Source organism: Filicampus tigris, chromosome 19, assembly GCF_054856515.1.
Source record: "Filicampus tigris isolate MCC_2025a chromosome 19, RoL_Ftig_1.0, whole genome shotgun sequence".
Lineage (NCBI taxonomy): Eukaryota > Metazoa > Chordata > Actinopteri > Syngnathiformes > Syngnathidae > Filicampus > Filicampus tigris.
Genome location: NC_141235.1, coordinates 7,026,649 through 7,041,491, shown reverse-complemented (window position 1 = coordinate 7,041,491; position 14,843 = coordinate 7,026,649). Strand labels below are relative to the sequence as shown.

General features: G+C 40.1%; 2 protein-coding genes across 4 annotated transcripts in view; one reads left to right on the top strand and one right to left on the bottom strand.

Moving 5' to 3' along the window:
- Positions 1–69: 69 nt before the first annotated feature.
- nptx2b (neuronal pentraxin IIb) lies at positions 70–5,296 on the bottom strand. Its single transcript, XM_086017587.1, has 5 exons — positions 4,543–5,296; positions 3,200–3,419; positions 1,837–2,081; positions 1,589–1,768; positions 70–1,158 (listed from the first exon to the last, which is right to left on the bottom strand). Exons 1-5 carry the CDS (start codon positions 4,981–4,983, stop codon positions 928–930), a joined length of 1,317 nt encoding a protein of 438 aa, XP_085873713.1. The 5' UTR covers positions 4,984–5,296; the 3' UTR covers positions 70–927.
- A 4,079-nt stretch (positions 5,297–9,375) lies between these two features.
- The window catches only part of trrap (transformation/transcription domain-associated protein), a 59,853-nt gene continuing 54,385 nt past the window's right edge, over positions 9,376–14,843 (top strand). For 2 of the 3 annotated variants that reach the window (XM_086016773.1, XM_086016770.1), the window contains exons 1-11: positions 9,376–9,481; positions 10,420–10,613; positions 10,911–10,960; positions 11,876–11,986; positions 12,076–12,180; positions 12,384–12,467; positions 12,713–12,769; positions 12,892–13,017; positions 13,454–13,531; positions 13,852–13,940; positions 14,462–14,558. In XM_086016773.1, coding sequence (XP_085872899.1) covers positions 10,514–10,613; positions 10,911–10,960; positions 11,876–11,986; positions 12,076–12,180; positions 12,384–12,467; positions 12,713–12,769; positions 12,892–13,017; positions 13,454–13,531; positions 13,852–13,940; positions 14,462–14,558 — 897 coding nt within the window. In that variant the 5' untranslated portion in view covers positions 9,376–9,481; positions 10,420–10,513. Of the gene's footprint in view, positions 9,482–9,860; positions 9,971–10,419; positions 10,614–10,910; positions 10,961–11,875; positions 11,987–12,075; positions 12,181–12,383; positions 12,468–12,712; positions 12,770–12,891; positions 13,018–13,453; positions 13,532–13,851; positions 13,941–14,461; positions 14,559–14,843 lie in introns of those variants that run through there. The other variant, XM_086016771.1, reaches the window with a different exon arrangement.

The following is a 14,843-nucleotide window of genomic DNA, read 5'->3' as shown; positions in this document are numbered from 1 at the left end:
AAACTACTCTTCTTGCACTTTGCTCAAAAATGACTGTGAAAAAAGAAAAAAAAAAGAGTTGGGCAAACATTAATTTAGGCAATCAGTTGTTTTTATTTCGCACACTTAATGGCAAAAGTCACAAAAATGTTGGCACTAGAATCCCTATAAAGGCCACACAGACATTGCAGCAAATGTACACTACATCACATACCACAAATAAGTTACAAGTAGACGTTCATAGTTTTGCGCTAACAAAGACAACACTGCAACTATACACAATAGAACAAATAACGAGCATTTTACAACAATAGTATCATGCCATAAATACAAAACATCATTTAACAGGTTTTGTTCATATGGACAAGGCAAGGAGGAAAAAAAGCACTGTGATAGATTTGTTCGTATCACCGGTATCACGTCCATGCAAAGAGTATCGATTTTTTTCCCCCCCTCAAAGAGTGCGAATCGAATCGAATGTTTTTCCAGGCTAATCATGTCAGGATACAACTTGTGATTGATTTTGGCTCCAAGCCGATTCTCCCGTTAAGCAATAGACATAACATTAGCCAGACGTTTAAGATAATCTCTCCTACTTTCTCCTGCGCGGCACGCAACAGCAGCTCACATGTCGATGGCAGTCTGGCTCGCTCGTATTTGTGTGGTTGCGTGCGTCTGTATGCATCACCTCAAATACTCCCAGGATGTGGGGAGTTATAGTAGGGAGATGCTAATACGTAGAGGAACTGTGGACTCAACTGACTTGACACCAGGCAGCAAAAACAGTAAGCAAGTAGCCAGTAACAATGTTACCTAATTTGCACATCCACTGCTATAATCATCACTCACAATGTTGCTTTTCACAGCTTCCATAAACTGTCTCGCAGTAATTAGAAAAGAAAAGAATGTGTGATATAGCATCTTAAAAAAAAGGCAGATTCTAAGTGTTTAGGTATTAGGCAGACGCTCCAGACACATCTCCAAGGGCCTCTTGAAGGCTCCCCTACCAAACACCTCCACGTTGCTCGCGAGCCACGAGATCATGTTACCCGGCAAGTACGACGTACAGTTGGCCATCGACTGGATCTCGGCCGGCTTCAGAACACGGTCCCAGATGTTGACTTGACTCAGTTCTCCCACGAAAGCCTGTCCGGCATCAAAGCGTCCACCTACAACATCCTGGAGACAACAGCATTATTGACGCGACGGCCGAGGGAAGAATGGGTGATACTGTATCGAAATAGTTGCATTCATTTACTATGTCATTTGTAAAGATTGCTTGTTTATTTAATGTATAGTCAACCTCCATTATTCGCGGGGGATTGGGACAGGCCCCAACCACAAATAGCCCAAATTTGTGTTGAAATGCAGTGAGAAAAAATAATAATTAAACCCTAAAAATGATTCAAACATTCAATAAACATATAATCAACTCCGCAAATATTGGATTTTCCTTTTTTTAATCTGACTGTATATGATTATTAACAATGGCAGCACAGAATGTCCCAAGCGTGAACCAGATTATGTTTGCCGTAATGTCTTATTTTGCGCAGGTCAAGTTCAGTGTTAGTGTTATTATTGTCATCAGTTAATTCAGCCACTGTGGTACCTGCTCCTGGCCCAGGATGATAACTCCTCCCGGTTTAATAGGGTGCCATGCTGCCAGGTTGTCTCCTGTCCCCTGCTTTTCTCCGTCTTGGTAGGCCTCCCACTGTCCATCCCTGGTGGTCCAGGAGATGCAAATATGGTGCCACCTTCCGTCCCGAACCTCCAAGGGCAGCTGTGCAACCTTCACAGTCAAAGCCCATTAGATGCACTATGACAGTTATTGTATTTATAAAAGCAATGATGACTCACCTTGTCATTGATGAGCAGCTCAATTGGGTTATTTCCCCATTCGATCAGCACAATCTCATTGGCTTGTCCGGGCACACCGTAGGAGAAGGGTGTCCCGATGCCCGGTGTGGCGCTGGACTTGATCCACATGCAGAGAGTGAATGCGTACATCTCCGGGAGGCTCTTGATGATGCGGCCATACAAGTAGTTTGTACGCTGAGGTAGGGAGAGCTTGAACTGCTCAGGGGTCTTGAAGTCTTCCCCTCCTGTTCATAGAGAGAGGACAGAAGGCTCACCTACAGCTCACCTATATTGTTGAATGATGCCTTTGTGTTGTTTATATCCGTCCATTTCCTTAGCCATTTGACTTTGGGGGCAAGTCGTGATACACCCTGAACTGGTTGCAAGGACATGGGTCAGCACTACACTAACTTCTGGGTCAAAAGTTACCCAAATTGGGTGAAATAGCTAACCCAGCCCTGGGTCCAAAAGAGACTGGCTCAATGCTTTATTTTTTTCAACACCCGGCGCAATGGGTTGAGGATTGGACTCACTTTCACATAACTATAACTAACTAACCACTCAGTCTCCCGGGTCAAAATAATTAACTGACCCAACAATGGGCACTATAAAAACAGTTGGGTTAAAAATAACACAATTTGGGGTAAAAAAAAAAAAGGGTCAATTTGACCCACTTTCTTGCATTGTTTTGTACAAAACAGCTCAGATTTTGGAGTTGTTTTGTAGGAAACTACCAATTTTTGGGGTTGTTTTTGCAGGGAGTAGAAAGTTGGGTCAAATTGACCCAAATAGTGGATCGGTACTTTTTTTTACCCAAAATTGTGTTATTTTTAACCCAACTGTTTTTAGAGTGCAAAAGTAACCCAATCTGCTCAAAATCCACAGCTATCCACTGAGTGGGTTAGGAAAACAACGCAGCAGTTTTTAGAGTGTTGATTCTGAAGGGCAGCACATTGAGGCTGAAATGTGATTGGAGAAAAAAAAAATCCAACATCCACATACAATACTGGAAATAGTGCAGCTAAGAGAAAGACTATGAGTTAAAGAGAATAAATTGTTGAGAATAATTAATACAATTTCATGGAACGAATAGTATGTTGTAGGTCGGTGCTTCTGAAAATGGACGAATGGATTGACCTTCAACAGCATTGTGTGAGTTTGTGTCAATGGCAATTTTTGTCTAGCCATCCAGAGGAGCATATGTGAGGTCTGAGGTCCCAACCCGAGTGAGAGCCTGCGTCACAATTTCTCTTCTAGTCCATCTGTGAGGAGCTTACTGGCATCAATTTAAGCCATTTACAATGTACGTTTTTTGGAGAAAATGTATGAGAAATCTTTCTATCGCATTTGCCTGTAACATTACCTTTCTCAAGCTCACTTATCCTCTCCACCAGCGCGTTGAGCGTACTTTCCGTCTTTAGCCGGTATGCGGCCGTGGCGTTGGACAGCATGCTCTTCTCCTCCTCCAGGTTGCTGACTTTCCTCAGGAGCTGTTTTTCTAGCTCGATCAGGCGACGCTGCAGTAAGTCACGCAGCTCGCTGGGGAAGGACGCGCCAGATATGTTGGCCCGCATCTGCTGTTGCTGAAGATGGATGAACAGGAAGTGGACACAGGTGACCACAGACAGGTGGCAGTGGGAGACTCTTTTCATTTCACAGCAGGATTCCACACGCATGTCTGACCGGCTTCCAAATGTACCTATATTAGAATTGATAAATGGAGCTGTTGCTAGACTACCATTTTTGCTACTCACTTGTTATTTGGCTATTGGATATTTGGGTGTGTGTATTTGTATTACGCTTGGCTATAAAACACAAACAGTGATTAAATATGATGAATAAATTATGATTTGCAGATACGGGTGCTATTTGATTCATTTTTTTACAACAGCTTATAGAATATGCTTCATAATATGTGTGATTTTTCCCCAAGAAACATTTACAATACTTCTGTAAAAACATCGACATTTGTAATATTCTTTGTGTGGTTTCTTCCTCCAAGTGGTTAGCCCTGTTATGTTGTGTTCAAATGGTAAAGTTTTAAACTTTAGGAAATAAAGAATGAAAATAAAAAAAAAATAAAAAAACACTTTACACTTTGGCACTGTGATGTCATTTTCAGTGGACAGCAAGTGGCATTACAATACAAAATGGCCACCTCCTTCAATGGATAAAAACGGGTGGATATTTCTGCGTAACTCATATATTGTCACAAAGGCAATATTAAGATTTTTTTCTGACGCAGCTCTTATAGGCATTATGAATTTGTGTTAATTGGCCTTGCGAAATAAACATGTCTACAAATTGCATAGAAGCCTTTTTTTGAGTTATTTTTGTTCGCTTGCTTTAAACATTTTGGTTACTTAAATTACAATGGAGTGGCAAAATATCACAATGCCTCAACATGATATTGTAGTTTTACCATACCACCACATCACCCCAAGTTGTTTTGGGGTGGAAATGAATGGAATGCAAACAATAATGCAGTCATACAAATAGGAAACATTGTAAATAAAATAAATATACCGTTAAGGCATACCGCATGACGTCTGACTTGCAGTGATTATCACATTATCTTCTGAGAATGTGGCTCATATTGACCCCAGTAATAGATACTGAACAGAACTTGAAACTGCAGTTCTTCTAATCACTTTTACGAGTACAAAACAGGGCTTTTACGCATTGGCAGCATTGTGACGAGCTTACCTCCAGGTTCTCCAGCCGGTCCTTGAGCCCCTGCATTGTTTTGCCAAGATTCTCCACAGTGTCATTTGGATCTCTGGGCACGTCTCCCATTGTGTTTTGCTTCACTTTTCCCCAAGGAGCCCCCTTTTCGTACTTTCTATCATCAGTGGTTGATGCGCAGAGGGACAGCTTGGTGGTCAGCTCGTTAATTGTGCCTAGCTGCTTGGAAATTGTTTCTTTCTGCTGGAGAATAGTCTCTCGAAGCTGCATGACGGTGTTACGGAGCTCCTCTTCCTGCCCCCCGGCGTTGATTTCAGGTAATAAGGTCACCGGACAGCTTGTGTCACCGACGAGGGGCACCGCTCGGCAAATGTACCGCTTCCCGTCGTCCGCTTGGCCGCCCGCTTGGTGCCGGCAGCCCAACGCACAGAACATTACAAAGCCGTAAAAAAGTGAAAACATACCTGCAAAGGATGCCTACAAGTGGATATAATATATAGTAATATTAATGATAATAATGATGACGGGGAAACACTCTATGAAGCCATCCAGTCTGTGCGTAAAACACGCCCTTTACAATTTACGCATGTACAATTTTGAATGAGTAGTTGTATAAAACAGTGGCATGGCGAAACAAAATTATGGAAAAGATAAAATACATTAAAAAAGCGCAATCCAAAGTGAAAATCCGTTTAAGGCTGAGTCGTCCTTTGTCTGTGTATAAGCCCGGTTAATGGGGCTTGTTTGCGCAACTATTCCTGGCGCAAACAGAGCGCAGTGTGGTTACTGATCGGACAGTTCCTCTTTAGGGAAAGAGGATTACAAAAAAAAGGTGTCTAGAGAACGCCTGGGATTGGCTGTAGTAGATTGACGTCAGCAGCCAGCTGGGTGACACATTTATTTATCTGTTTGAGCACTTAATTAAGCACTGACGAGGCGCCTATTGCAAAACAATGAGGGGGCAAAATCAATACCGTCTTGAATTCACAATGTCCTTATTTAATTTATTCATTTATGCTAACAAATGTATCATTATTTTTTCTTTCAGTCCTCATCAATTCATTATGTTGACAACGTGTTCATTATTAATTTCTGTTTTATTGGGCAGTGCATGGCTTAGCATGTGGCAAGTCCGCCCCACAGTTTGCGTTTCAGCTCAGGCCCTCCTGTGTGGTGGTTGCATGCTCCGCCTGCTTGCACTTTTTTTCTCAGCTTCCTCCTACGTTCCCAAAACGTTCCTAAATTCATTGAATACTCAAAATTGTCCATAGGTGGGAATGGTTGCTTGTTGATAGAGTAACCCCCACAAAAACAACAGATTGGAGACTGAGCCTTTTTGCAAATTGTTTATAAAATGCAAGTATCAACTACCACCCATTACCACCACGAACTGTGATCTCAAAATTGTTTAATATCTACTCACCTTGCAACATGACACTTGAAATGGCCTACAGATGACTTGTTTTGAAAAAAAAAATAAAAAGTGTACATGGGCAAAGAAAGCTTGTCTCTCGGTCCACTCTATGTGTCACTTCAACATAGTTCCCTGGCGCCATCCTGTGGCATTTTAGAGCATTTAAAAAGGCGCACAAACAAACAGCAAATAAGTGAGTTTTCAGTGAAGAAAAAAAAACATTATAGGTTCCCAACAGGTGGATTTGTAGGAGCGTAACCCAAGGTGGAGAAACACTGCATGTGCTTATGGTGTTAAGTTGGCAACCAGTCCAGGGTGTGGACTGCAGTTAATCTGCAACCATTATGAGGACAATCAATATAGAAAATGTTGTTTTATGTCAGTAAAATCAACAACATAAATATAATAAGCAATATTGTTGTAAGCTCAGACTCAATTGTAAATGTACACATGTACACAAGATATATCAAGAATGAAGATGCAATACATAAACAATTAGCAGCAGCGAACTGCCTGTTCATGAAAGGTCAATAAATCCTGGTGGGCGAACTGGAAGACATACTGCTGAGCATTGAACATGGCCTTCAAATGGCACAGTCACTCGAGGACAGCACTGACACACATATGGATGCGCTTCAGTCGAGTAGCTGGAGGATTCTGAGAATTGAAAGAATTCTTGAATAATTCAAATCGTCAGGATTAAATGATTATATGTCATGACTTTTTTAAGATAATTACAAATGAGCAGAGGTGGCAAACGTATACTCACACTCTGAATTTAAGTAGAAGTACAGATGATTGTGTAAAAAATAAAGGTAAATGTAGAAGCACTTGTTCAACTCTTGAACTTAAAGTAACGTTTAAAAAAGTGCAGACTGAAATGTGCAAAATGCAAAAGCATATACTGTATATGTTTTTTTTATTGTCAATTATACACAGTACCATACACAACAACATCAAAGCAATTCTTGTAAATAAGACCAGTGTCATCATTGATAGATTTATGTTCATAGCCTTTGTCCCTGTTTTTCCTCCTAATAAATCCCCAAGATATCAGTTATGTCGTGCCCAGATGATGAAAAAAGTAAAAAGTAACAAACCTATTTTGACAAAGTAAGGAGTAGAAAATACAGATGCATGTTTTGAAATGGGAGTAAAAGTAAACAGTTGGCAGAAATACTCTAGTACACCTGAAAAGTTTACTTAAGTATGGTAAGAAAGTATTTGTACTTGGTCATATTCCACCATGCAAATGAGTATAGTCATGGTTTGTTCGCTTAGACCTATGCTGACTTGCATCATCATCGTATGAGACTAGGCTATAGCAAAAGATCTGCCAGGCCTTTATCAAGTGCTTAACTGCATGACTCAATGTAATTACCTTGGGCTGACTCAAAGAAACTGTGTGGTGAAGTGTTTTTGTGTTGGTATGTAAGTGAAGTGGGAGATGGCATTCCGTAGTCATGATTTTTTGTGGTAAACATCATCGGTCCATACATTTTCTATATCGCTTGGAAATCAATCTGCTTTTTGGTTACTAGACAAAAGGTAGGGGGCAGCTGTTCTATCGCAGATCGCAAAGACAACAACAACAAAAAAAGGCAAATGATTGAAAATAATGATACAGAATTTCATGAAAAATATTTCGCATAAAAATACAGCACGGCTTGTTAGTCTGCTTGTAGCACAGGTAACCGTTCATTATGCAGTCCGTGAAAGGAGAGAGGCTTTAGATGCATGAATAGGTTTTCAGAGTATTGTCAGTCTAAGGGAGAGTGCACCTCTCTCTATGTATGATGATCCAGCTGCACAATAAGGTCGTCAACAGGCTGTATCACTGAACAGAGAAAACACATGTCTAATGGACACATGAGTGGTGTTTTATAGATGTGTTTTTTTTCTTCACCCCTCTTTAAAAAAAAAAACCTCAGATAATGAAACAAACAAGATCCTTGCAATAAGCCTGTGACAGATCTCCTTTAGCAGATAATCATTACCTGGGGAACAGTGTGTGGGAAACAAAGCAAGCATGTCAGACTTATCTTCAACATTATGTGACATTTGGTGGAAGTACCGTAATATTCTGTTCTGAAGCCTCTTGCTGGTGAGTTAACTGACAGGGACAATTGCTAATTAAAGCACACCAGCGATGCAAGGAGGGGGGAGATAGGCCAATGGATTTGATGATAAATCAAGACTTCATTATTGTCTCTGCTATTACGAAAGCAATTTGATCGTTTTCCCCATTAGCCTGGCCAAGAGAATGAGCAGGAATTAATCACTGAAATAACACCAGAAATGCAAGAACATTTAGTACCCGGGTTTTAAAAGGTGATCATTTCAGAGATGAACCGAATAGACAAAAACATGACTTACTAAACAGCAGGTTTCTCTGCTGTTTACTCCAGACTGGTGAGTTTGAAGTAACTACATTCACTGATTGCTAAGATGTTAATGGTAATCATTCAGTTGTGCCTTGAATTCTGAATAAATAATGTCTTTGGAAACCAGACATCAAGTGAAAAATCCCCTGTAAGAATAAGAACAGAAATTAACATTCGAGTAGTTATTAGCCATACCTTTTTCAATTGTCTGGGTATCTAATTGAGGATGCTTGCATATGTGTGCGATGAGAAGTCATCATTAATTTCAGCGAACTGGCCCATAAAATGTTTAATATTTACAAATGATGTAGATTAATTTATCTATTTATGCCAGTATCCTATTGTGACAGGCAAAACGTTTTAATGCCCTTCCACTAGATGACAGAGCTTATGATAATAGCTTGTGATGTGTATCCACCGATGTTGCTGAATACACAACAAATAAAAGCTTTGTGTTCAATTAAAAAGGCCAAAATGTCACTCTGAGTAGGCTAAGTAAATGTGGTAGTACATTGAGACAAGATCAGTACTTTTGGATTTGGTAGAGCATGTATATGTGCCTTGGCTGAATAAAAATTGTGAAACACTGCACTACAGCAACAGGTTGAAGTGCTCTTTGTTTCAGCCCATGGAAACCTTTAGTAGGCTGACATCTTGTGGTAGAAACAAAAACACAATCAAAAAGACAAAGAATTAAAAAGAAGGGATAGGTTTATTAAAGAAATAATGGGGGGAATTTGCCGTAAATCATTCAGTGTAGTTTGTATTAGGAATAACTCGTGAACTACATTTTAAGGTAATAATTAGAAGCAATATTATGTGTGTTGGTTTTAAGATTATAGTCCCTTTGCAGCCTCCGTAGAGTCGCGAGAAGACCATCGAAAAGGATGGTCATACAACACCCCTCTGGTGGGCTATATCCTTCCACTTGCACTAGAAAACCATGTGTTCCAGAATACCACTCACCATCTTTAAAACAATGACATAAATGGAAAGTATATCTATGTAAATTACAAGTGAACTATAAATTCGTTGCAAATATTTAATAAACGTACGCATTCTGTCCGTCATATGCGGAGGGATATCTTTCACATCCATGCTGCTGCTGAGAGCGGCAGCGCAGTGCTTCTATCGACTCGCTGTTTTACGTTGCTCGGACAAGGTAATAACATTTGTTTTTCCTTTTATTATTGATTTTATGGTAAATTGTTATTTTCTTCTGCAACTAGTATTAATTTAGGATTCGGTATCTGTCCGTTGTAAAATAGAAATTTCTCTTAAACAATTTAACACCAAAGGTCTCTTTCTTTAACAAGCTAACTTGAGATATTTGCGGCGAATCGCTTTTTAAATTTATTTGTACATATAGATTCTGTTGGAATAGAAAATGCTTGAACAACTAGCTGGCAAACGCGTTCGAACTTTGACGTCGGTATGATAAGTGTTTAATTCACAAATTCTGCTTGAATGTGAAAGAATGGTGCTAGCAGCAAGCCGAAGCTTAATCTGACGTCATAATTGTGCGACTGTTGATCAGAAATCGCCAATCAAAACTGATGGGGTTCTCGATCTTTTTGGGTTCTGGGACTCCTTACAGTGGCGAAAGGACTGACTATGTTGACGCAAGTGGCAGACTTTCGAGGAGCTGCATGTGTGTTTAGTTTTTTTATTTTAATTGTTAGTTCAGCAGGCTTACTGTACAGCTTTTTATTCCTATGGATCTGGTTTTCACCTTGCACTTTCGGATCACACTGTAATTATGAGCGTTAATTTATTTTGTTTAAAAAAAATACTTTTACAGGTGATATGTTGAGTATTTTTTTATGTTTTTGGTGTTGCTGCTTTGGAATGCGTTTTCATTGTGGAAAGTATTGAAACAGTGAATTTGCCATGTGCAATCATAACATGTAACGTGCAACCTAACACTTGAAGCAACTTTTTATCATTATTTTCATGTGGTAGTTTGACAGTATTAGCTAGTTGAAAGCCCTAACATGACAGTAATCAAAGTGATGTCATCAAAAGAAGAAAAAAGAAGCAAGAATGTGAAGGTCTCCAAAAAAGCATATTGTAACCGTTCTCCTCTGTTTCTTTATGCAGTGCAACACACCATGAGCACAAGCTGAGATCAGTGCAGACACTATAGTCTGTCACGTTTCCCCCCTCCGTATCACAGTCTGTTCCAGCTGCCACGATGGCCTTTGGGCCAGCTCCCAGCCCCACCGTGGTGGACCAGACCACACTGATGAAAAAGTATCTGCAGTTTGTGGCTGCGCTCACTGACGCCAACACACGTACGTTCATTGATCTTAGCAGTTATTATTAGAGGGGCACCAGCCTTGTTAGATTCGGCTCAGATGTTTGGCATGGGCGATGTGATGAGCGCGATAGGCTTTAGTCCAGTCAAAGGTACATGCATGTGATCTTGTGTGTTTGAGTGAACGTGTGTGAGCGAGAGTGTACCTTTTTTGATGACACTGGCGATGAAAGTAAAACTGATAAGATCTGAGAGTCCCTGCTAAGTTTATGGAGAAGGCCATGAATGGTCAATTGTATTTAGCAAATGGGATTAATTGTCCCTCATCTTCCAGCTGATGAGACCAAGCTCAAGATGATGCAGGAGGTCAGCGAGAACTTTGAGGTGAGTTGGATGGCGCTAGGCGATTAATAATGTTAGCGATTTATTCGGGTGCATTCTTATGGATAATTTTTTTGGGGGCGGGGGGTCGGGGGGGGGGGGTGGGGGGGAGTTTACCCATAATGTTCTTTACAGTAATAATATTGTTCTATGAAACCCAACTAGCCTAAAGTTGATATTCTGATTAATAATGTGTTTGTGGAATACGAATTAAGCAGCAATCTCCACTTGTTTTTAATCCATCTCAGGGAGCTGCCGTTTTGTCACTTGTTGTCGACTGAAAATAACACCACATTTGCTCAGGGCTCATGTAACCGCTCAGCTTCAGAAAATAGGTGAGCCGTGATTGGTTGTTACCTGAGCCCGGAGCAACTGTGATGTAATTTTCAGTCGAGAGCGAGTGACAAAATGTCCGTCCCAGAAGATGGATAAAAACAAGTGGATTTTGCTGCTTGACTCACAAACGCAATAATAATCAGAATGCCATATTTACACTAGTGGTGGCACATACAACATATTATTGTCAAGTAAAAGTTGGGGTTGACTAAAACATCACTGCGAACAAAGGGGAGATAGTTTACAAAATCGGATTCAGTGTTGGCAAGTTGGCAATTTTGTCATGACTTTTCTGACCCCTTTACTGACTGTTTGAAAAACAAAAAGCGTTTAGCTAATTTAATTCCTGTGGAGGAAATAGCGGTGTCAGTCGCACGCCAGAAGGGTAAAATAAATAAACAACAATAAGCACAGCTTGCCTTTAGCTTTTTCTATAAGGGAAGGGGAAAAATAAGTTTTAAAATCGGAAATCAGATTTGTTCTGTGGAAAAAATCTGAATCTATTTTAAGTTTATTGGCAATAACAACTGCGCTTGAGGTGTTGATAACCTAATACTACATTCATTGTCGTTTCCATTTCAGAATGTGACATCCTCGCCTCAGTACTCCACCTTCTTGGAACACATCATTCCTCGCTTCCTCACCTTTCTCCAGGACGGAGAGGTGCAGTTTCTACAAGAAAAGCCAACGCAGGTACGGAGATTCCCAGAATGCTGCCTGTATAATAATTGTGCACTATGTGGCATTTTACTGCAATCCAACATTGTGTTGTGTTGCTGTAGCAATTAAGAAAGCTGGTGCTCGAAATCATCCACCGCATTCCCACAAATGAACACCTTCGACCGCACACCAAGAACATCCTGTCTGTCATGTTTCACTTCTTGGAGGTAAGGATACTTCCAAATCCTTAAGAAACTTCAGACATATTTTATTTTTTGCTTTCCATCGCGTGCGTTAAATATAACTTCCAATGTATCGCTGCCGGTTGACACTCTTACTTGTTTTGCATCAGCTCACAAAATGCAGACATCATGAACATTTGTTATAGCAGTAACTTGACTTGACTCTTTTTCTGTATTTTCTCTCCCAGATTGAAAGTGAGGAAAACGTGCTCATATGCCTTCGCATTATAATTGAGCTGCACAAACAATTCCGTCCTCCAATCTCACAGGAGGTGAGTTTGTTGGCCCGATTGCTTATTGCTCATTTCAGCTGATGAAAAGTATTTCTGAAGAGGTTCCTTGCCAGTGTGCCAGTTTTGTAACTTTGTGGTGAAATAATTAATTATTTTGCAGTGACAATACATCAGCCACAATTAAATAAGACCATGTTTTCCCCCCAAAAATGGGGCTTAACTAAATTGCAAGACGTTTTCCTGAACCCCTAATTGACATGCTGTTTAAAATTATATCATTTCAGATTCATCACTTCCTCGACTTTGTGAAGCAGATTTACAAAGAGCTCCCAAAAGTCGTTGTAAGTATCTGCTTGTGTTGTGGTCTGTTTTTGCTCCGATTGTCACTGATCACAACCATGTTTTTTCTTCTTTCTTTCTTTATTTTTTTATTTTTTTATTTTTTTGTGTGTGCACCCACTAGGCCCGGTACTTTGAGAACCCTCAGGTGATTGCTGAGAACACTGTGCCCTCCCCAGAAATGGTTGGGATGATCACCTCCGTGTTGGTGAAGACCGCACCCGAAAGAGAAGACAGCGAAACACGAACGGTAATCCCAACGTTCATTTTTTGGACGTCATGGTTGGATGTTTTCCTTACTGTGGTTTACAAGTACCGCTTCTAAGCACTAGATGACAGCAGTGCGCCACATTAGCACTCCATTGAAATTCAAATATTGTTCCAGAAAATACATTCAATTTAGATTACAGATATTATTTTGTGTTGTAATGGTGGATGGTGCAAATAAGGCTTTTTCATGTTGACTATAATGACACTTGTGTTCAAACTGTAATTAATCCTCATGTTTGTAACTGATTCATTGAGTGTGGTTAATTGATAGATGAAGGAACATGTTTCTTTTCTAACATTTTGTTGACTTTGAGGCATTCCGTTGTAAGTGGCTCATTTTGATTCAAATGTGGAAGAGTGAGCTCGTCACGTGAGTGTGTCATCTGGCATTGTCAATCTTTATCCTCCGTCTCCAGCACACCATCATCCCACGAGGGTCTTTGTCTCTCAAAGTGCTTGCGGAACTGCCACTCATCGTGGTGCTGATGTATCAGGTGAGTGAAATACAGCGGGACAACAAAACCACACAATTAAATTGAGATTATGAATATATTGTCTTTTTTCATCAAGGGGATATATAAAAGTGCTATTTGTTAAGGATATTGAAGTTGTAAACGAGATTGACTCATTTGCGTTTTCGGGTAATTGGAGTTTGGGGTGGTGTGACTGGATTGAAAATACTGGATTCATATTCTCTCAAAATGCTCATTAATCCTAGAATAAAATCACCTCATCTGTAATTATGTGGCTGTATTACACTGAAGTCTATTTTTTTGTCTCCCCCGCCCTTCCCCTCCCCTCCCATTCCTCACAGCTCTACAAGCTGAATATTCACAATGTGGTGTCAGAGTTTGTGCCCCTCATCATGAGCACCATCATGCTGCAGGTGTCTCCACAAGCCAGGTAACATCCATTTGCCCAAACAGGAATTACAACCCCCGCTAACTAAATTAATTTTCATTTTATGGCCTTCTGAATGAGATTGGGCACACTTTTAATAGAATGCTACCCCCCTGCCTCTCACCCCCTCTCTTCATCGCTCCTTCCTGGCAGCAGTTTTTTGATGGTGTTGCTAAAGCTGGTTCCATTCCATTTAGGAAAGTTAAAATAGTAGAAATTGGCTTAGCGGGAGGTGAAATTTGAGCGTGAGAAGATGGTTGTATTAGACTTTCGGAATAGGGAGGAAATGGAGCAGAGTTAATTAAGGAAAAACAAACCTCAGGAATCTATGGCAGGTATGCAGAAAGTTTCTTTCGGAGCCACAGTAACAGCTGCCACACAAATGAATAAGCCATGCATATAGAATTGAATCCCATATGTAGATCCTCATTTTACCCGCCATTAATTGTCACCTACTGCAGGCATGCAGCATTGTGTTGATGAGGCGAATTTTCTTGCATTTTTTTGGGTTGTTTTCTTTGCAGGCAGCACAAGCTTTATAACAAGGAACTATATGCAGACTTCATTGCAGCGCAGATCAAGACGCTCTCATTCCTGGCATACATCATTCGAATCTACCAGGTATACCCGTTTCAGGTGTTTTACATTCATTTCCAGCTGAATTAAATAGTGAACATTCAGTTGTAAAATAGGGCTGTGCAATTAATGGAAATTCAATTACAATTACGATTGTTACACTCCACGATTACAAAATAATAATAAAAAAAACGATTAACAATATTCATTTATATCCAACACACTATTTGTTTACACAAGGAAATTATACTTGAATTGATAAATTTGCACCTTTTAAAAAATTTTATATATAGTTTTATCAATTTCTTTTGGTCCAAAAGGAACTTACTT

Coding starts and splice junctions, on each gene's coding strand:
- nptx2b (XM_086017587.1), bottom strand. CDS start 4,983: ATGTTTTCACTTTTTTACGGCTTTGTAATGTTCTGTGCGTTGGGCTGC. Junction 1,769..1,836: donor AGCTGCTCATCAATGACAAG/GTGAGTCATCAT, acceptor TTGACTGTGAAG/GTTGCACAGCTGCCCTTGGA. Junction 1,159..1,588: donor TCATCCTGGGCCAGGAGCAG/GTACCACAGTGG, acceptor TGTTGTCTCCAG/GATGTTGTAGGTGGACGCTT.